The 21,820-nt window shown below is 38.8% G+C and overlaps 1 protein-coding gene across 4 annotated transcripts in view; it reads right to left on the bottom strand.

Moving 5' to 3' along the window:
- The window catches only part of cep112 (centrosomal protein 112), a gene marked incomplete at its 3' end in the record, with an annotated part of 200,048 nt that overhangs the window by 134,653 nt on the left and 43,575 nt on the right, over window positions 1–21,820 (bottom strand). For all 4 annotated transcript variants that reach the window (XM_082185304.1, XM_082185306.1, XM_082185305.1 and 1 more), the window contains 6 exons: window positions 13,846–13,945; window positions 12,473–12,591; window positions 10,063–10,206; window positions 4,866–5,020; window positions 4,570–4,699; window positions 2,970–3,062 (listed from right to left, as the gene is read on the bottom strand). In XM_082185304.1, the coding sequence (XP_082041430.1) occupies window positions 2,970–3,062; window positions 4,570–4,699; window positions 4,866–5,020; window positions 10,063–10,206; window positions 12,473–12,591; window positions 13,846–13,945 (741 nt within the window). The remainder of the gene's footprint in view (window positions 1–2,969; window positions 3,063–4,569; window positions 4,700–4,865; window positions 5,021–10,062; window positions 10,207–12,472; window positions 12,592–13,845; window positions 13,946–21,820) is intronic.

Raw genomic sequence — 21,820 nt, 5'->3', positions numbered from 1 at the left:
GAAATTTGTCCTACATACAAGAGCGTTTTAATGACAAAAACTTTACAAACGTCTTGAAATACATAATCTGAACAATGTTTCGAGGTGTGGTAACTGTAGTATAAGCGGAATAATTGACTTCAGTCCGTTGAATTATTAGAAAAATAATGCAACTCCGCTTCGCGTCGTGACCGCATTACCACCTCGGGTGTGCATTATTTTTCTAATAATTCAACGGCCTGTCGTCAATTATTCCTTACTTATTCTGCGTTTAGACCAAGCGGCAACCTCCCCATCACTCTCTTGAAACCAACACGGAAGTGAGTTAAACTGCAATTCGTTGACTGGCCGCTTGAGGCTGGTGTCAAAAGTGAGTCAAATCTGTATCTCCCCCATGTTAAAATGCCAAATTTTACAGCAGAAAAAAACGTGTTTACAGCCTGGTGTCTGTATGTGGCTTTGGTCTATACAGCTAATTTTGCCCTTCATGACAACTGTGAGGGGGGTGAATTTTTTTATAACTCATCCGTTTAGTTGATTAATATTTAAAGTTCTGCATAATTAAGGGTGTGTCCACTTGAGTGACAGGTGGATTGCCGCTGATGTCAATGCTAGCCGTTTGTGTGTTGTTACTAGCCGTCACTTCACCTCAGCAAATTTTAGCTGCTAACTTGCCATATCTGCAGTGTTTGTGCTTTTTTTCGTGATTATTTTATACAATTTAATACACCCATTACTTCGCCCATGGATTTGGATTCTGTCGTTGTCGTCGAGTATCGTTCGAGAGAACAACCAGCGCTGTATTTCAGTTGTTTTCTTCTGTGAACATGCACTAATGGATGTCTGACAATTCCGTTGCTTTTTGGAGTTTTCAGATTTAAAAACGTCAATAAAGGCTCGTTCGTTCTGCACGGAACAGATTATAATATGCTTATGTACCGTCAGATGAAATCCTGCAGGTGTCGGTGCTTTCTCCGTCCATACTATAAATGCACATCCTTGAATGAGCGCGGATTTCCAGCGCATTTACTTCAACTTCATAGGTAGCGTTAATATATCTATGGTTTAACCCATTTGAGAGGCGGCCAAAATCAGAATTTAAAATGGACTGAATAAGTTCTCAACGAACTTGACGAGCGATGCCGCGCTGACGGACCATAGACTATAAAAAAAGAGTGACTAACATGTATGCACATAAATCACTGTCACACACACTCTCTCAGAGTAATATTAAGTTACTGCATATACATTTTCAACTAGCAGAATAGTACAGAATCACGATACACAGTCTCACTTGTTGCCATGTCTTTTAACTATTATAATATTTCGAAGGGCAAAAACAGGAACTTTTAATTGGCTTTACATCATCAACTGTCACTTTAGCGCGAGGCCCTGTGCAGTCGTAGACTTGGTACTGCCAGTAGCATATAGCATAGCATTACCTCCCCACCCGCCCCGCCTCTTTGCCCAATTTCTGTTATCCGGGAGTGACGCGAGTCCAAGATGGCGACGGCCGGCTCCGCCCACTTTAGGCTTCAAAAATGCTCTTCAGAAACCTACGGGTGACGTCACGGACACTACGTCCATATTTTTTTACAGTCTATGGTTTAGACAAGCGTCATGGGGGGGAAATCTGCATGCATATGGTGACGCAAAAGTGTGTGAAATTCGATGTAGTATGCACTCCAGGTGGCTAGGTGGCAATGTGAAGCACTGCCACACAACAACACCAAGACCGCACGCCTGCGTACAACCTTCCCTGTCTAGCAGACCTTTGCGTTTTTACCCTTTAGACGGGAACGCGACGGTGGAGCGTTTTTAAGATTTCCACTCTGGAGGGTAGTTTCACTTTTTTGCCTTTTTAAGCCCCAAAAACGCTGTCGCCGTCTAAACGAAAGGAACATCTGATAAAATATTTTTACGTTTTCACCCACGAGCGTTCTCATGTAAACAGGGCCTCAATTAAATTAAAGAATAAAAAAAGCAAAACAAAGCAAAGCATAAGAAAGCAAAGCAAAGCAAAACAATGCAAGCAAACAAAAACAAAACAAAGCATAAGAAAGCAAAGCAAAACAAAGCAAGCAAACAAAAACAAAAAAAAGCATAAGAAAGCAAAGCAAAACAAAGCAAGCAAACAAAAACAAAAAAAAAGCATAAGAAAGCAAAGCCAAACAAAACATAACTAAGCAAAGCAAACAAAACCAAGCATAATAAATAAAAGCAAAACATAACAAAGCAAACAAAACAAAACAAACAAAACAAAAACACAGCATTAGAAAGCAAAGCAAAACAAAACAAAACAGATAAACAAATAAGGAGTTGTCCTCACTTGTTTTGAGCCGTTATGCTTGACAGCCTAATAATTAATAATTGTCATTCACACATAAAGCCAACATTGAACGACAATCGCAAACCATTTTACAGGCATATTTCAGAGTGAGGAAAATCGTCAGTTTTGATTCATCCACGGGGATTTCATTGGATGGTGATAAAGTGTTTGGAAAGGGTTTGACAAATAAGAGGGCACATGGTGACGCCTGACAATAAAGAAAAGATTGCAGGGGCAAAGCAAGTTATTACACACTGGCAAAAATATTATGAAGACCAATTTGATTTCTCTAAAATAGCATGAGCCGATGAACTGACTTGCTGAGGTACATCGAGTCGTTCACACTGACGGACTTGCATGATTTGCATGACAAAGCAACTGGTCGTTAGTTTTCATTGAGAGTTGGCAGCAAAATCTGATTTGGATTTTTAACATTATGCAAATAAGCAGTGATGTGATGCAGTGACTGTCAATGGAAATGAAGTCAGAGGTTGGGCCAGTGAAATACAGCAACCAGATGTACCTTACTGTGTGTGTTACTGTGTTAATTGTGAATCCCACCAATAATGAGGGCAACCAGCAGTATGACCATCCACTATACCCACTATAAGATAGGTTGATGTCACTGTCAGTGTGTGAAGAGTGTGTGTGAGCTACTGACCCTGAGCTGTCTCTGTCTCCTGTTTTCAGTCTCCTGAATCTGCTGTTTCAGGAGGATCACAGTCTGCTCCAAACCCTCAATTGCCTCCGATGCCTGACAGACACACACACTACATTCACTAAATGCTATGAAACCATAAACTTAAAAAGATTGGCTCCGTTTCAAAACCTAGTGAGCTGATTTTCATCACAAACATCCTCCTGATGCAAAGACCCCTCAGTAGACAGCAAGAATACCCCTTACAAAAGAGGAGTATACCTCAGGTTCATTTCAGTGTATATATATATATATATATATATATATATAAAAGTGTGAGTATATATTCCGTTGTACAGTAAAGGAAACAGGTGTACTAGTATTATTTGTATATGTACTATTTCAATACTTGGGACTAAATTGGCACACTTCTTAAGTTATACAAGTATACTTTTGAGTGTATCGGTAAAAGATCATGAGTGAACAGGACCTTTTCAAATATAACAGTTAGCGATACTGTCATGTATGATAAAATGGTAACACTTTACAATAAGGTTCATTAGTTAACATTAGTTAATGTTTTAACTAACATGAACTAACAATGAGCAATACATTTGTTACAGTATTTATTAATCTTAGTTAATATTAGTTCATATAAATCCAGCTGTTCATTGTTTGTTCATGTTAGTTCATACAAATACAACCTTTGATTTGAATAACGTATTAGTAAATGTTGAAATGAATATTAACTGAGATTAATAAATGCTGAAGAAGTATTGTTCATTCTTAATACATTTTAACTAAGGTAGTTCACTAAAATAGATTAAATAACGAGACTTCTTCAGAAACAAGGCATTTAAACTTACGGTTAATTTTTGTCGTTCTGGCAATTTTACGGTAATTTACCGGGATTACTGTGTGAAAGGGGTTATAGTTTACTCGTTCAGTGGAAGAACGGTCAAAAAATCAGCCAGATGTAGACTAATAGCACAGAAGAATAAACATGTTTTTTTTGTGTGTTTTTTTGACAAGCTCAGGGAATCATTACAAACAAACATATACTTTTTGTAGGACAGAAAAACACCTACAATTTGTGTGTACTCTGCATTTTTGTGGTTGTTAGAATATCTTAGAAGTCCTAATATGTCCTAATGTTACATTTATACGTCATGTGAGTAGCAATATAGTTAAATTTAAGTTCAGTCACTCCATTCGGGTAAGGATGCAGTAGAAGGTAGCTGTAAAACATCTTGCATAAACCGCTAAGACTAGTCTTAGTCATCAGTTAGTCATAACCTAGTCTAAGTTAGTCATCACATTTTTTTCTTTAAGACTGTTCATAACTTCTTTAAGTCAGTTACATAAAAACATAGATTAGCCTAATTTGGTAATGAAAAGTAAGACTAACCATCCCTTGACTAACTACTACTGGGTCACACTAGATCTTAAGACACTGTCTTAACATAATGTCTACATTTATGCAACTGGCCCCAGAAATCATTCCTAAGCTTGTATATCAGAAAGTTAACTCACGTAACGGTTCAGTAAAAGTGAATCTGTCGACTACCACTGGAAATAAAAGTGAGTAAAGCATGTGTAAGGTGTGAGAGGTGAGTGACGATGCCTTGGCTGCAGAGAGTGTGTGTTCCTGCTGGAAGTGGCTCATGTCTGCGTCGTGTCTGGTCTGGAGTTTCTGCAGCGAGTCCTCATGCTGGTCTCTCATCTTCTCCATCTCAATCTGCAGGGACACGGCCCTGAAGAACACACACAATCACCACACACAAGCATTTTCACTAACTGCAATGCATTGTGGGACTGCATCATAGGTTAAGGATAGATGTCAGGCGTGTTTACGATCGGTTACATCAGATCTCTGCACCTGCGATCTATCTCATCTGAGCCTGGCAGGATTTCTCGTACCTGTGGTTGGCCTCTTGTAGCTCAGCGCTGATGGAGGCGATCTGAATCTCTAACTCGGCTTTCTCCTGTGTGACCTTCTGTCGAAGCAGGTTCCCGTTCTTCACTTCCACGGAGAGCTGCTTCACTCTTGACTCTAACTCGTGCACCATCTGCTCCTAGAGGAAGGCAAAGAGACAGACAGTTCATACAAATGAACCAGCTCATTAAAAAATATCACAGATTTCTATTGCTGCAAAACATTTTTTTTTTATCAAGTCAATTCACCTTCATTTATATAGCGCTTTTACCATTATAGATTGTTTCAAAGCAGCTTTACAGTGATAATAGAAAATTACAGTAACAGAGATTGTTTTGGCTTTACAGCAGCTCTAGAATAAAGTTATTGTCCACCTAAAGTTAGTTTTGATTGATTGATTCACTTCCGTTGCAAAGATCATTAGTTATTAACTTAGGGGCCGCTAACACCGTTCTAACTGAAAACTTTGAATGTGTTCTGCCCATTTATTTACACGACAACAGTGTTTGGGGCTCGACAACGCAAACCTTGAAATAAGTTCCAAGGTTCAAGCATAAAAAAAAAGAAAAGAAAAAAAAAAGCTCTATAGAAGACAATTGTGTAGTTATTTATCTTAAAGGGAAAGTTCAGCCAAAAATGAAAATTCATAAATTATGGAAGTCAATGAATACCGTAAACTGTCTGGTTACCAACATTCTTCAAAATATCTTCTTATTAGTTCAACAGAAGAAAGAAATTCATACAGGTTTGTATAAGGTAAATGATGATAACGTTTTCATTTTTGGGTGAACTGTACCTATAATTTAGTACAGTGTTAGTTCAGTACAGTAACAACATATTTTTAACAAAATGTTGCACTTATGTTCATGTAGAAGTTTAATGCTTTAGTGTTTTTTGTTTTTGAATGTAAATCTATCTGTTCAAGTTTAATTATGTCACTAAATAAGTAAGTAAATACATAAATAGTGTTTTATTGCAAAAGTTATGGTCCCCTTACATAGCTTCAATGTAGTTAGCTGTTCTTCAGTAGTTATTATCATTACCAACGTGGCTCAGAAGTATAGTTTGAGTGTAGTTGAACTACTTTAAAATTATAGGGTTTAAAAATATAGGGATGCACGATATATCGGCCAACATATCGGCATCGGCCGATATATGTTGATTTTCAATGTTATCATTATCGGCCCGATAAGAAAATTTGTCCGATGAATTAAAGCCGATAAATAATGTATTATTACCTTCAGCTGAGACTCTTCAGATGCGCACTGTTCAACATGATGGTTTTGAATCGCTTGAAATATGATTGAAATCACTTCAAAAAAGGAAAATACAGTAAAGTGCAACAGTCTGTCATATCAGCTACATAAAATTATCATGAGAACATTATAATTGTGTGTTTGGGACATTTAAATGATTCATTTTAGATTTTAATGGTGAGACTTTTGTTTTTGTAATCAGGATCTCAAAAAAATTTAAAAAAAAATTAAAAAATATATATATATCGGCTTTCAAATTGGAAGAAATATCGGTTATCAGTATCGGCCAAAAGTTTCATATCTGTGCATCCCTAATTATGAGTCGCCTGTATCTTTACACACTACAGCTTCACATTAGCTTCCTAACGACGGCAGTGGAGACCTCCTGAATGGGGAATTCTTCTGTAGATGTGATAGTGAAAGTTGAACAGTTCAGTAACAGTGAGCTTAAACAGCTTTCTAACAGCATTCATGGCCACCACACCATCCTCATCCACCTTCAAAGATCATCTTTCAAATCTGATGCACCTGTGGGCCTCTGTTCTTTAGCACAACCCAGAGCATGCTGGGATTGAATATAAAAAAGGCATGTGAAGCAGACCAGCATTAAAGCATAGCTCAGCCCTCAAAAGAACATCTAGGATCTAGGATGGTCTTCATTCGAAAATGAGACAACCGTATCTGATGAAATACAGGAAGGGGGAAACTTTCCATGGGACAGCAAGAGCTGTTAAACCAAAACCAGACAGCGCTCAGACACACACATACACACACACTCGCGTCTCATCGTTAATGGAGGCCACTGTCCCGTGTGTGGCGGGTGGAATGCAGGCTGATATGAACGATGACAGATTATTGATTGAAGATACATAGTTTAGATGATGAAAGTGGCCAGTGTTGAAAAGCACAGCTTTCTGATGGCGACGTCAGTGTCGAAACTCTGGAAAATAGGCCTTTGTTAACTCCCAGTGTGAAATGCGGCATGATCTGAAAGAGTAAGACTTGTGCTATGACACACGCTTGTAATTAATACACTGACCCTGATGGCACACACACATACAGTACAATCGTCTGAGCCATTCATACCCATCCTACTGTTATTTCCATTTTCTGAATCATACTTCAAACACTGGGTAGGGGAGAGTGGGGTTAGAAAAATATTACAGTGTAATTATATATTTAAGTAATGAGTAATATTAAGCAACTACATGTACTTACTATAGGGTTAGGGTAGGATTAGGGTTTGGTCAAGGGTTAGTTGCATGTAATTATGCATAATTTACTGTAAACACATGTAACAAGGACATTGTAAAATAAATTTGGTGATAAACCAATTCAAGTAAATACTCTGAGAGTCAGTCAGGAAGAGCTGCTGATGTAACAGTGATTTAGATCGTGATAACGCCCTCTTACAGTCAGATCCGCAGGTGACATGGGACACGTCTTTATCCTTTCAATCGCACGTGCCCTCATCTGAGAGCACGTCTCAGTGGCCAGGAGGATGTTGAGATTGTATGCGTTTTTCAACACACGTACTGTATCATCTCCGAGGATACGGATCAACAATTGTTTTATGAGTACTCAACCCAAACAAAGAGAAACTAAAAGCATAACTCATTCTCCTTTCAAGATGACATTTTGTTGACTCAAACCATGTTAATCTGCTAGATTTTATAGGGGCATATTCTACACTTTTTTGTGTACACTTAAATACACTTAAATAAATACACTTTTAAATCTTATTATCGAGGTTATTTTCAACAAGAATTGTGGCCACTTATACTTGCAAACCTCTTTGCATGTGAAACGAGTAACAAGCCCTGCCGTGTTGGTGAATACTGAATAGAAAAATAGGTAATAAGAAAGACAATGCGAATGTCATTGTGTTTGCTTGTGCTTTGCTTTGGGGAAAAAAGGACACTTCCTTATTATTCTCCATTCAGGCATTCTCATCACTGAAGCATTAAGAGTGCCACTCCTGTCAAACTGAGGCTACAATTCACACACACTCACCAAATCTGGACACTAGAAGATTGGAAAAGCGTTGCCGAGTCTGATGAGTCTGTTTTTCTGCTGCAATATTCAGATATTCAGATGATAGGGTCAGAATTTGGCGTAAACAACATGAAAGCATGGATCATCCTGCCTTGTATCAGCGGTATCAGCACACTTTAAGCCTCTTATGACCAATCGAGCATTGTTTAAACACCACAGTCAACCTGAGTATTGTTGCTGAACATGTCCATCCCTTTATGACCACAGTGTCCTCATCTTCTGATGGATACTCCCAGCAGGACAACAGGCCACGTCACAAAACTCAAATCATCTCAAGCTGGTTTCCCTAGTCTCCAGATCTCAATAAAATAGTCTGTAATATCAAGCAGTATAAAAGACTGTTTATGTATGGCTAAAATAACTGGAAGCGTTACGATGACACCAGAAACCTTTTACACTCAAATTACAAATGGCCGTGTTGTTCTTGTGTTAAAAATAGGGTGGAAAGAACAGGACAACCATTCACTGTTTAGTTCAATGTATCTTGGTTGAGGACACAATATTAACAATGATGGTTCATTCCTAAAATGTATTTGACCAGCTCTGAGCTTCAACCACTCCCGTCAGACTACACATTTGTTATTTTAATGTGAACCATATTAACTTCTTCTTTGACCTTATATCAATTTTATAAATCCCTTGGTATTTGTGCATCAAGTGGCTTTACTGTTATGATTATAGAGCATATTTGACAAACGGAGGTTGGGTGGCTGATGCACTCAGTGTGTTCACATCCCTCAGGTAGAGTTTGTGCTGTGACATCAATGCAAGTCATCAATCTCCATTGAGTCCCAAATGTGATGAATATGTATCTTGTCATCAATATTCAATGGGTTGCTTGCTTCCTCTATTGAGCACTGACATTGGCGAATCGAAACTTGGCCACCAATGAGTGTAGGGAATATTAAGCAGAGCGAAGGAAAAGAACAGTTGTGCCAACTTCTGACACGCTCCCAAGCAAGAAGCCACAGGTAAACCGACAAGCACCCGTTGGCGCCCCAATCTCGCCCATCCAGAAGATGTAAGGCTGGCCGATGTGACTCCGCATAGCTTTGAAGAGCTTTTTTTTTTAGAAATAAGGATAGCGTCGGAGTGTGCCGCACAAAAACAATGATGAAAGAACGAAAGATAAACAAAGGCTTTCAAAGGCTAGAGTATTGAGACATCAAACGCAAAGTAGAAACAACACACAGCATCTCACCTCAGCTGACATATTGACAACAGCAGCCTATGAGGAGAGGAGAGGTAAGACAAGAGGCAGGGGGTTTCGGGTGGAGAGGTTGCTGAGGTCAGCCTAAACCAACAGAACGGGAGAACCTAATTTCCAATGACAGAAGGGCCTTTCATCTGGGGCCCTGCCTGGAAATGTGCTGTGTTTAATTATTAAAGAAGGGTCATACTCTGTGGGGTCGGCATGCATTTGAAGTCTCGTAAATTCAGGCTTGCTGACAGGCCGTGTGCCTTTACCTGTATGACAGCCGCTGAATGCTAATTTGTAACAAGCTAAACTCATTAGGCCTCAGTCACGGTCTGACGCGCGTCCCAGCTCATCTTAGCCAGAGCGCCACAGTGCTCCAGTCACGAGTGGGACAGCGTCAACTCGAGCATATAAGGCATGCTTTGCTTCAGGCACACCCTGACGACGTACACACAAGACGACGTATACAAGGTGAGGGAAGCTGCTTATTGCTGCTCTCCTGCTCTTATCCATGCTAGGCTGCCCAGAACAGAACCATACCGCCAATCCTAGCTGTATGCTAACTGTCAATCGTATTTGACGATAGTGGTCCTGACAGAACTGGCCCAATGTTTCTCTGAGCTACATCATCTTTCCATTGAATTCAGTAGAAGTGTGTGTGAGTGCACTCACGGTGGCCTGGTTCTGGCCGCTGTACTCGGCCTCCATCTTGGCGAGGCGTTGGTTGGTGTCCTCCAGAAGCCCCTGGATGTTGTCTGTGTGCTTCTTCTGCATCTCAAACTTCTCCTGTTCCATCTCCGCCACCGCAGCATGAAACTATGAACCAATCATACAATAGAGCTCGACACAAGGCATCCAGGATGGGGGGACAAAAGGTGCCCATTCAAAAACAATTACTTTTCAAGACCCTGAAATCCTTAAGCAATGGTTTATTGATGCTAGTGTGATTTCAAGTATGGATAAAACTGTCACTAAAAACAGTGAGTGATCTTTGTTGCACTCTGTAATCTCCACTGTCCACTTGATACAAAACCAGATAATGTTACACTGGCGACATCTGGTGCTCTTCGGCCATTTTTGACCGGAAACTTTTACGTTTTTTTTTTTTTTTTTTTTTTTTTTACTTTTTGGTACTTGCTATGTGTACACACACACACACACACACACAAAAAAAATCATGGACATGATTCGAACAGGTTAAATGGTCCTGCAAACCCATTAATGGGAGACGAATTTCATCTAGTGGAAACTTTTGGTACTGCAGCAAAACAAAATCTGACTGAAAGCAAATTTTTGAGATACCAAGCTCAAATTTTGAGCACAACTTGTTTAGATTTTTGGCTTTGCTTGCAGTTTTAGAGTAAAACTTGATTTAGAAAATAAGTATCTCATATAAAAAATTTAAATTGCATTTTTGTGCATTTTTGATAACGATAAATGTAAAATTATGTTACTTAAGGCGAGACACGGCCGGCAAAAACATCGTTTTTTTTTTACTGGTCAATTTTGAGATTTCGGGATATTTGTCTTCAATAACATGTCTTCTTTCAGACTTGTGGTGAAAAAAAGTCAGAAATACACATTTAGGTCTTTATTTTATTACACTTTGTCTGTTTGCGTCTGTAGATTTCTCATAAATTCAACAAAAGTTGGCGTTCTTAATCAACATGCTGCTCCGCGATCGCTGCCGGCAGCCTGGCATCACAAGCACCGTTAGGAAGCTCTCTCTCTTCTGTACAATCCTGTCGGATCCAAATATGGTAATTTCCTTCTTATCAGCAACCAATCGTGAAAGTAAAAGGGCTGAATGCGCGATCTCATTGGCTGATGCTAAATCTTTAAAGCCTGTTTTCTCAAAATGACTTTTCTCTCATTCTCCAAGTACGAAATCTCCACTTCAGTAGCACTTCTATATACACCAAACTTAACAGTCTTGTCCCTAGTTATATTATGAAGACATTTACAGAGGGATTTGTAAATATATTATTCCTAGCCTGATTTATATAAAATTTTATTCCAAAAAACATGGTGAAAATCTTTTTTTTAAGGCTATTGACAGTATTTTCTGATTTACAGGATAACTAAAGTAGATTTCCATAAATCCCTCTGTAATTCTTTTCCCATCTAATATGTGAACACAATGAAAAAATCATTTTTAACCTGGCTTTATCCAATACTCAGATTTTGTTGCATATTTAATTAGATATTGCCTAATTTGCATATTTAAACATTAAATTACAGAAAACTTGTAATACATTTTTTTCTCACCTTAATGTAGGTAATCAACTGGGAAAGTTTCATGGTGATATCTGCTAGTTAAAATTTTTACCCTATTCACCTGTAGTGTCTCGCCTTAAGTTTAGTTTTTTTCAAACTTTTTTTACTTCAGGAATAATCTGCCAAATTTCGCCTTTGAAAAGAGATCAAACTTAAGTATGTTGCTCTAAAGCATTTAAGATAGCTTGGAAATTGAATTTTCAGGTCTATGCTCAAAAAGTGAATAAATGGATTATAAATACAGCGTAAATATCATTTAGTATAAAAAAATCCCCTAAAAATACAAAGTATTAAATAAAAAACAAAACAATCTTTAATTTTTGACCAACACACGAAGAGCACCAGAGGGTTAAATCAACACAACTCACAATGATGTTCATTGTGTCAAAGAAAACTACATGTTTAAGTTTGTGAGACATAAAAAGACGATCTCACATTGCCATCAGGCCTTCCTTATTGTTGAGCCCCTGAACACGAGGCCTACAGAATATTACGTTTAGAAACAGAGAACAAAGAGAATGTTTTATAAGGCCTGAAGCAAAGATAGCCTTCAACCAAAAGCCTGTACAGAGGCAGGGGTCAGATTCTCCAGGAAAGAAAAAAGAGAGAGAATTTGTGAGTTTTTCTTTTCTATCTCTATCTGCAATAAACATACGCACCTACAGAGCACTCAGAAGAAGCTGGATTTTTGAGATTCTTTCTCGGACTCAGACGGGATTGGCTGAGCTCTAAAACTCACTGAGTGTTCAGTGTTCAAAGGAGGGACAGGCCTGTGGAAACCTGAGCCTTTTCAACCCTTCCTTACCTTCTTCTCCCATTCGTTTTTCAGAGATTCAGCACTTTGATCAGACATTTTCTTCAGCTCGCTGATCTGTTTCTCTTTGGTCTGTCGGATGGCCTGGGACTCTCGCAGCAGGCTTTGAACTACAGGGGAGAGAGAGAGAGAGGCAGACACAAACATTCAGGCCTCTCTCTGTCTTCTCGAACCCCAGGCCGCCCCCAAGTTATAGCCACCACTCTTCTTGACTCAAAAAAAGAATACGAATAAAAGTTAAAGAAATGACAAAAAAATAGGTATACAGATATCTCAGTGTTATACGAGTTAAGGTGAAGTCTGTAACAGCAGAAAGCCGTAAAAGGTTAGTTGTGTGAGTGATTTTAACATTTTAGGCTGGTGTTTGTTAGATTAAAACAGCTGTTCCTGAAGTTACCCAAGTACCCTTAAAGTTTAGTTTATGCCTGACATCAATTCCACTTCCACTTTACTTTTCAGGAATGTCATCATTAAAGGCCGCCTGATATCAAAATGTAAGTTTTTTAGCTTTTAGTATGAATATGTTGGCCTTAAGGTTATGAATAAGCTGCTGTGCTCCAAAACAATGACAAATTTAGGAGATATAAGCATTAAAACTTACAGTCTCTCACTTCTGCTAAAATGGATCAGGGATTTTATGACATCACCGTGGACTCATCACATCTTCTGTCCAATCAAATGCTCTCTAGAATCTGAAGCTCCGCCCCCAGTGCTATAAACACCACCTGGCCGAAGCGAGCGTTGACACACAGAGCAATATGGGTGGGAGTGTGTGTTCGGTTGCTCAAATCCTCGAGTTTTACTCGGTTAAGTTGGTTAAGAATGAAATGGCTAGAATTTATTCACTTCTACTATTGAATCCAGCGTATCATCAGCGCTCGGATTCGCTTCCATGGTGCCGTCAAGTACGACTCGCAGTCTGTGAGGGAAACTAAACGCTATTGGCTGTTTGAAAAGGGGGAGAAGCCATTCAATATGTCCCGCCTTTCAGTGGAAATTACGTCAACACATCAAACAAAGCTGCGCGAATTCAAGGCACTTCAGTGGGACTTTAATAAACATTTATGTGACTGAAGAGTTCTCAATAAATAATTAGCATGTTGTCAGTTAGTATGATAGTAAATGAATCAAACTGAAAAGCACACTTTGTGATTTTGGCGGATAATACATAACTAGGTCAAAGGCCACAAAAATAAAGACTGACCGCCTCCAACAAATACCTGGTTTCTGAGGACTATATGGAAAAGCCAAATACAAGACATCAAATCACAGATCCTGCTTTTCCTGAGTGGAAAGATAAAGCCTTTTGGTGTGTGAGTGTGATTCATGCTGTAACACAAGCCTGTTTACAAGGTGCCGCTCACCTCTCTTCTCCAGCCTCCGAACCGTCTCCTCCGCCTCCTTCTGCTTCCCACGATACATGCTCTTCAGATCATCAATCTCACCGTTCTTCCGGTCCAAAATCTGAGAAAATACACACAAACCAGACTTAACCCTCTGGGGTCTGGGCGGTTTTTGGGGCCCTTGAGATGTTCTGACATGCCCTGACATTTGTGCTTTTTTCAGTTGCATATAAACATATTAATGGCAAAGGTGTAAATTCACTCTATATAGCACAAACAGGGCTACCATAATATGTGAGCCACGTGTATGTACATGTTTTCATTTTTGAGAGAATAATGTTTATGCAAAAAACTAAAAACTAAAATTTCTGAAATAAGGCCACAAAACACATAGTAAATATGTGTCAATAAGACTTTTGACTAATGGATGTCCTCGCCTAGAGTTTTTTCTTCAAAATTATGTGAAAATAGTCTTGCTTTATCGTTCACATAAAACCATACATTGATTTAAATTGATGTAAAACAGGTTTTGCTTGGAAAGCCAATATGCGAGGGGGGCGTGAACGAGGAGTGGTTTACACCTGAGAATACAATGTCCCACCCACTCTGCATAATGATGAGCCATTCACTCAGGTGTGACACTGACTGAGCCACAATGCAAGGACAAAAGATATATTTAGAAGAAGACTTATATTGACCATTTAAGATTTTGCTTACATCTATCTTGTAAATATGTTTTGCTATTTTATTAAAAAGGTTACAATTACAACAATAATTACAATTTCAACAATATTTCAAGTGTACTCTTTCTTTGAAAAAAAAAATGATTATAGGCCTACATTTTATCTATGTATTCATTAGTTTGAATATAGTCAACATTGGAACAGCTAACATCTTAGTTGATGACTTTATTTTTGACAAAAATAGATATAGAAATTGCTAAACAAAAGCTTATTTGACGTGGCAGTATATTCTACAGTAAAAACTGTACCCAAATCTAGTCAACAAGATGTTGTCTTTCATATTTCGCCTGACTGTAACGTTGTTTTCATGAAATATTAGGGCATATTGTTAATTTGCAGTTTAATACGTTGCTTATACAAATAGCCTACATTTTATTTCAACATATTTCAACATTTTTACTCATCTCAGTATAGCAATACACTTTGCTAAAACATCATCATTCATTCACACACGCAATTTAAATTTAACTTCTGGCAAAGATGAAGTTGACGATAGATCTTCGCAGTAGGCTAATGAACGCACCAGAGAAATGCACATTTATTAGGCTACATAGTTTTTTGTTTTGGATGGTTTTGTTTAGAACCAGCTTTCTGTAAATATATTTCAAATTTTTTAGACATGTGAGGCGAGTAGGCTACGGTCTGGTTAATGATGATCTCCAGTTCAAGCACCTTATGTTGTGATTGCTAGCCTATATTTACTTTAAATCCAGGAAATTTGTTAATGAAAAAATTATAAAAATTAAGATACAATTGATACAAAACGAAATTCGTTTTAAAGAAAGGATTTGTAGTTTCTGTTTTGAGGTCTCTGTGAAAGTTTGAAAGTCTTTTAGTGGGCTTTCAGAGCGCTCGCGTCCATAATGGAGAACTGTCACGTAATATTGTTTTTTCCTCATAAATGCGAACACGAAAAATAAAAGACAAAAGACTTTTAAGTAAAACTTACTCCGAAATTGTGTCCTCGGCGGAATTCGCTCTTCAAAATGCTGCCGTTTGTAGTCTGAGTTACAATCTTCCTCTGAGGAAACAACTTCCTCGCTGTCCAGAATCATCTGAAGGGCGTCTTTACTGGGGAAGCGTGCCATACTCAAAACGCGATGAACTATCAAGTAAGTCTGATGAAGAAACTGTGTTTTTATGGCATTGATCGGGGGGCGTATGCGATGCATACTAGATCACCTAAACTATTTACCATTTGAATAGCGCCGGGGGCGGGGCGGCCTCAACTCATTATAGAGATAATGAGGCAGAAGGAAAAACGGTACCTCTCCTTGCTTTCAAACGGATTACATGAGTTGAAAACATTTGTTTTTTATATAAATTACTTCATTTAAAAGAAGAGATTTCAAGCTTCATAAAGACATATCTCACGTGTCTGTGTGAGAAGTATTTGGTGAGTTATTGTTCATTTTCGGACGCCTTTCAGAATGTACTACACTGACAGAGAGAAGGCAGAACTCGCTTCGTGTTTATTTTTCTTTATTTGGCGAAAAGCTCAACACTTTGTTTTTATTATGAGTATACACAAAAATAATACACATTTAACAGAATCGATTGATGTACGAAACTCCTATGAAAAATCAAAGTCAACAGAGTATTTATGAGTTTATTTTACACTGATAAAAAAAAAGCGAGCTGGTATCGCCGGCGATACCGTAGACCTCAGGGGGTTAAAGGGCCGTTCACACCAAGAACGATCACTATAACGATAACTATATTTGCGTTTGCACCAACGAACGATAACGGTCTGTTTATTCTACGATCTAAGCGCATGGTCTAAAGCGCACGGCGCAAGTTCACTTATGGCGTGTCCGAATCTACTTTTGCTAGTTTAACGATGGGAAAAATGGTCGGTGCTCCCGGTGCATGGTCTAAAAGGGTCGTCCCTATTCTCTTAATGAGTAATAGGTGTGTTTTGTGATTTACATGCGTTAAACCAATCAGAGTCTCATCTCCCATCCCAGTTCCCAGATTTAAAGTTTGGGGTTTGTTAAGGCCTTGGCCGACATCAAGCGAGCACTAAGCATCTGTCCGCACAAGTCGGACCTCGTAAGGGGCTTTTCACTCGTAAGATCGTCAGTTCACTGGTGGAGAATCCAAGACCTAAAAGGGCTGTTTTTGTCATTAATGATTCTGAATGAATCTATTGAGTAAATGATTCACTCATAATACACTCACTCATAATACAGAAAAACACACGATTTACTGGTGTAATGATGTAAACTACAAAGGGGGTCACTAAACGAACCAGTGGAAGATTGGTGGAATATCAAAGATTGATATTCTGAATCAATCTTTTTGGTTCAAAAGAGTCACTTGGATGAATCAGAATCGTTTTGGTCGATTGAACATGGTAAATTGGCCTCGGTCACTTGGTGAGACAGATCACTCTGATTGGCTGTTTAGATTAACGACCCGGTGAACGAGAAGAAAAACTAAAGTGATGAAAGCACTATGAAAGCAGGCAATCAATGAAATCAAGAGGGAACACTTCCAATACTTTCATATTTTTATATTTATTTAATATTTATATTCAAAATCGTAAGCTTTGTTTACGATTTCTATACTCGCAGTCCTAGTTTCATTTTTAAGTGACGAATATATACTACTGCCACCTGGTGGTATGGAGAGTTATTTAATCTCACACAGGCGTAAAACCTAGTTGGCCTTTAGCTGTTGCCTTTGTGGTGTGTTCAAGCGACAACTTAGTCAAGCTTTCGTCTGCAGTCGTTTTTTGATGTTGTTTTGATGTGTCATAGCCTTTAGATGTTTGTTCAGATTCACAAACTCTAAGCATGAGCAATAGCAATAGTGATACTTGCATTAGCAAAACAACACTACAAACAAGCAGCATTCGTGACACTGAGACGACAGATGACAGAACGTTCATGTTCCAGACTTTCCAGCTAATCTAAGAGCCATAAATACATTTCAGTGGGAACAGAGTTTAAATAGAGGTTTGTGGTGCTTCCATATGACAAGCTAATGCTGGCTGCAGATTACAGAGGATAATGTTCTTATTCACAAGCATGACCATGAAGGAACTCGCCCTCTCCTGCGTCACTGAATGCTGGAATTTGCTGCTCTGAAGCCGACATTTAGCGGATGGGGGGGCAAGATCCCCATTTTTGGCCCTTTCTTCAGCAAAGGCTTTTTGCTTAAGTATATTATCTGTAACAGTAGCGTACGCTTAAAGCAGCGGATGACAAACCCGTATGAATCTCACATTATGCTCTGGGAAGGAAGACCACTCCAGGAGACGCACCCATGACCCCACTGACAAGTTGTAGTGTTTTGGTTGTGAACCAAACAAATCATTCACTTCCGTGCACTGACATATTTTTTTTTCGCTCGCTGAAGTCTCTCTCCCTTTGGCTTTGGTTGCTTCTCCCTGAGTATAGCATGAGCAAATAGCATGTCATTAGCATACATTAGCATATGAATAGCATATCAACTGTTGGACCTGCTGAATGTATACGCCCTTCAACTGAACAAGTCTATGGTTTCAGAGTCTGAATGACTTGAAGCAGTCCTGAATGGACTGCCGCTTGTTCACGGACAAACTAAACAAACTGGGACATGGCATTTGTGAATGTGCTGAATGAACAAGGTATTTCATTTGTGAAAAGGGATCTGCTGACCAACAGTGACTGAATGAAAGGGGGCATTTGATCAGTCAGTTCAGTGTGTGAATCACTGTTGTCATCAATGAGAGAAATGAGGGAAGAAGGAATAGTCCATTTTATGGCTGTGTAAAAATGACTTATACATAAGAATTGTACTAATACATTTAAAGGAGTAGTTCACTTCAGAATAAAAATTTCCTGATAATTTACTCTCTAAGTGAGTTTCAGTGCAGCTTCAAAGTCTCGACACGATCCAGCCGAGGAATAAGAGTCTTATCTAGACAAACCAGCGGACATTTTATAAAATAAAATAAACATTTATATACTTTTTAAACACAAATGCTCGTCTTGCACGTCCACAAAGTCACGCATTACGTAATCAGGTTGGAAAGGTCCGGCGGTAACCTGATGTAATCTCATTTTCTCCTCCATCTTCAAAATCGCCCGACATCGTTGTTTTACCTTTTATTTTTTTATTTTTTTTGTAAATGTGCATTTGACTTATTCTTTGCATGTTGGCTTTGTAAACACTGGGTCGGTTCTTCCGCCTATGTCACGCTTGACCTTTCAACGTGATTACGTAATGTGTGGCGCATCAGCTAGTGCAAGACCAGCATTTGTAATTAAAAAGTATATAAATATATATATTTTTTTTTTTGTAAATGACCGATGGTTTGTCTAGATAAGACTCTTATTCCTCGGCTGGGATCGTGTCGAGACTTTGAAGCTGCACTGAAACTCACATTTAGACCTTCAACCCGTTGGACACTATTGAAGTCACTATATGGAGAAAAATCCTGGAACGTTTTCCTCAAAAAACCTTCATTTCTTTTCGACTGAAGAAAGAAAGACATGAACATCTTGGATGACGTGGGGAGAGTAAATTATCAGGACATTTTAATTCTGAAGTGAACTAATCCTTTAATTAGACTTGTATGTCTCTCTAATCAAACACATCTGATTCAGGTCGTCAGTTCAGAGAATCCAAGACCTTAAAAGGGCTCTTTTTGTCATTAATGATTCTGAATGAATCTATTGAGTAAATGATTCAACGACTCACTCATAATACAGAAAAACACACGATTTACTGGTGTAATGATGTAAACTACAAAGGAACGAACCAGTGGAATATTCTGAATGATTCTTTTTGGTTCAAAAGAGTCACTTTGGATGAATCAAACTCTCCACCACTACTCACAAGCATGTTTAACAGCAAAAGAGACCAATTGAATATGCAAAATAGACATGCAAAAGTCGCTTATTGAAGTTCTCTGTTCTCTGGAGTAAAAAAAAAAAAAAAGAAAAAATGGATAAAAGGAAACGGAGTGATCTTTCCACTGAAAACAGTGTTACGTATTCTTTTTGATGCGTCTCAGGAGCACGTTGAGTGTTAACATTCCAGGCTCTCTGAAGCATGAATGAGCGCTGCCAGTTTCTGAGAGGACTCGAGCCTCAGCTCTGAGGAACTCACTCATGACCTTGTCCCTCATCTCTCAAAGACCTCTACGGTGGGCTCCCAGACTCCAACGGACCGGTTCTGCGAGTCCTCAACAATCTGCCCATTGTGCGACACAGTGTGGGCTTTTGATGAACCCAAGGAATTCAGAAATCCTTTGTGGCGGGGCGGGACAGAGCCAAGTGTAACCCGTATTTAGCGAGCTCCAAATAAACAGCAGATCTGCTGGGCTTGTTCCCAGTCTTGAGCTGTGGGTGATAAGATGCCTGGGCTCAAGGTGGGGCATTTCAGAAATGTGTTTTATCTGATGCGGTCTGGCCGTTTGTTGGGACCGCTGTAACTCCTTTGATGGCCTGACCTTCTGCAAGCCGCCTGTGTCCGAGTGGGAGTTCAAAGACTGTCGGCCATTGTCTCAGTGAGGGTGGACAACGGCGTCACAACCAGGGGTCTGTACATCTCAAAGGACCCTATGGAGATCAACGGCTCCGAGGACATGACAGGCCACACGAAAGCGAGCCCACCAACGGACAGCTCTGCACAACACTGCATGTGTGTGTGTGTGTGTGTGTGTGTGTGTGTGTGTGTGGTGTTTATAGGGTCTTCAAAGAAAGATGCACCTGAGCAAATATTGACATTCTCAGAACAGAGTCTTTCAGAACTAAACAACAGCGCTCATTAAGAGCAAAGCGGACATAACGACAGACCAAGAGTTCATGTAACGTTGAACACAAAGAATTGGTGAATTAATGAGTTCAAGATCCAGAGGAAGCCATTGAGGCTCCTTCGCTCCCAGTCCACACTGGAGAAACTAAACAAGAGTAGTCCTCATCAACAAGAGCGCATATTTACTGAAGCACTCTCTGATGGTCTCTCATGAGGCCTAATAGACATTATTCACAGCAGCGCCATCTTTGATTTTTTTATAACGGGAATGAAAGTGGGTTGAAATGTTATTTAACCCTCTATGGTATGACGTTGCCATATGGCAACAATTAATTTCTAATAATTTCCTTGTTATTCAGAAAAAAATACAATATATTTCACTATGGAAATTCAAAGGGCAGGCCTTAAGGTAGCCAATGATGTGCTGTTTTTAAGTCACATGACATTTGAATGTCCCTCTAAAAACTCTCTTTCTCACGATCACCATCACACCTGTTGAAGAGCTCCAGAAAATGCTCTTTTATAACCTCATTTCTAAACATCTCTTCTCAAGGGGGATTTTTTGCAGCATCTTTGATAAGTAAATTAGATATTTTTATTCATGAATCAACTTTGTCTAACATAGTTTTACTGTAAATTGAGAAAATATAAATTTTTCCATATGGCAACGCTGTACCACAGTGGAATTGCGGTAATATATTTCCCCATTGGGATTTTGTATTTTTTTTTATAGATAGTAGCAACAACAATATGATTGCAGATATTTATTTATTTCAAGTGTTTATTGTAGTATAGTTGTATTTATTTTCAGAAAATGAATAAAGCAACAGAAATGTTACGGAAAGAGCAAAAGTGCAGAGTTAGCTCTTCCATGTGATGAGAGAGAGGATGAGTTAGCCAAATGATTGGGAATGATAGGGATTAAATGGTAGGGATCTACTTATTTTTGGTGTGCATGAGTTTCAAGTATATCAATCTATCAATTTTTAAAAGATATGTGCAATTAAATAGAAAAGAAAATCATAATTTTATAGAAAAACTACTTTTTTGACCATTTTCCATTGTGGTGCAGCATTGCAATATTGCAACGTTTTCCCCTCAAAATTATGCCCTCTTTTTTGATTTGTATGATTGAAGCTATTTCATGTAATAAAAATATTTCATGGTTAGAACATTAAACAGTTTTTTGATTGTTCTGCTGACGAAACACTGCAAAATATCTTTCATTGTTGTAGACGTCAATATGAGCAATATGAGTTTTATACAGCTTTTTTTACAGCGGATGCCATTGAAAACATGGCAAGTCTATCCCTCCCAGCCTCACTTTCATGGCGCCGCTCTGAATAAGGTCAATACAACAGTGTTCAGTGAAGAAAGGTTGGGAATAGCAGGCGAAAGCACCATTTCAGAGCTGGTTTTTCCTTTAAACACAGATGCAACTTGGTTCAAACCAAACACGCCTCCCAAATGTTATTATTTTCTAGCGAGCCCATCAGTGGATTATT

Source organism: Leuciscus leuciscus (genome assembly GCF_965113295.1).
Source record: "Leuciscus leuciscus genome assembly, chromosome: 1".
In the NCBI taxonomy this organism is placed as follows: domain Eukaryota; kingdom Metazoa; phylum Chordata; class Actinopteri; order Cypriniformes; family Leuciscidae; genus Leuciscus; species Leuciscus leuciscus.
Note: the sequence above shows the minus strand (reverse complement) of the source record. Positions and strands in the feature narration are given on the sequence as shown.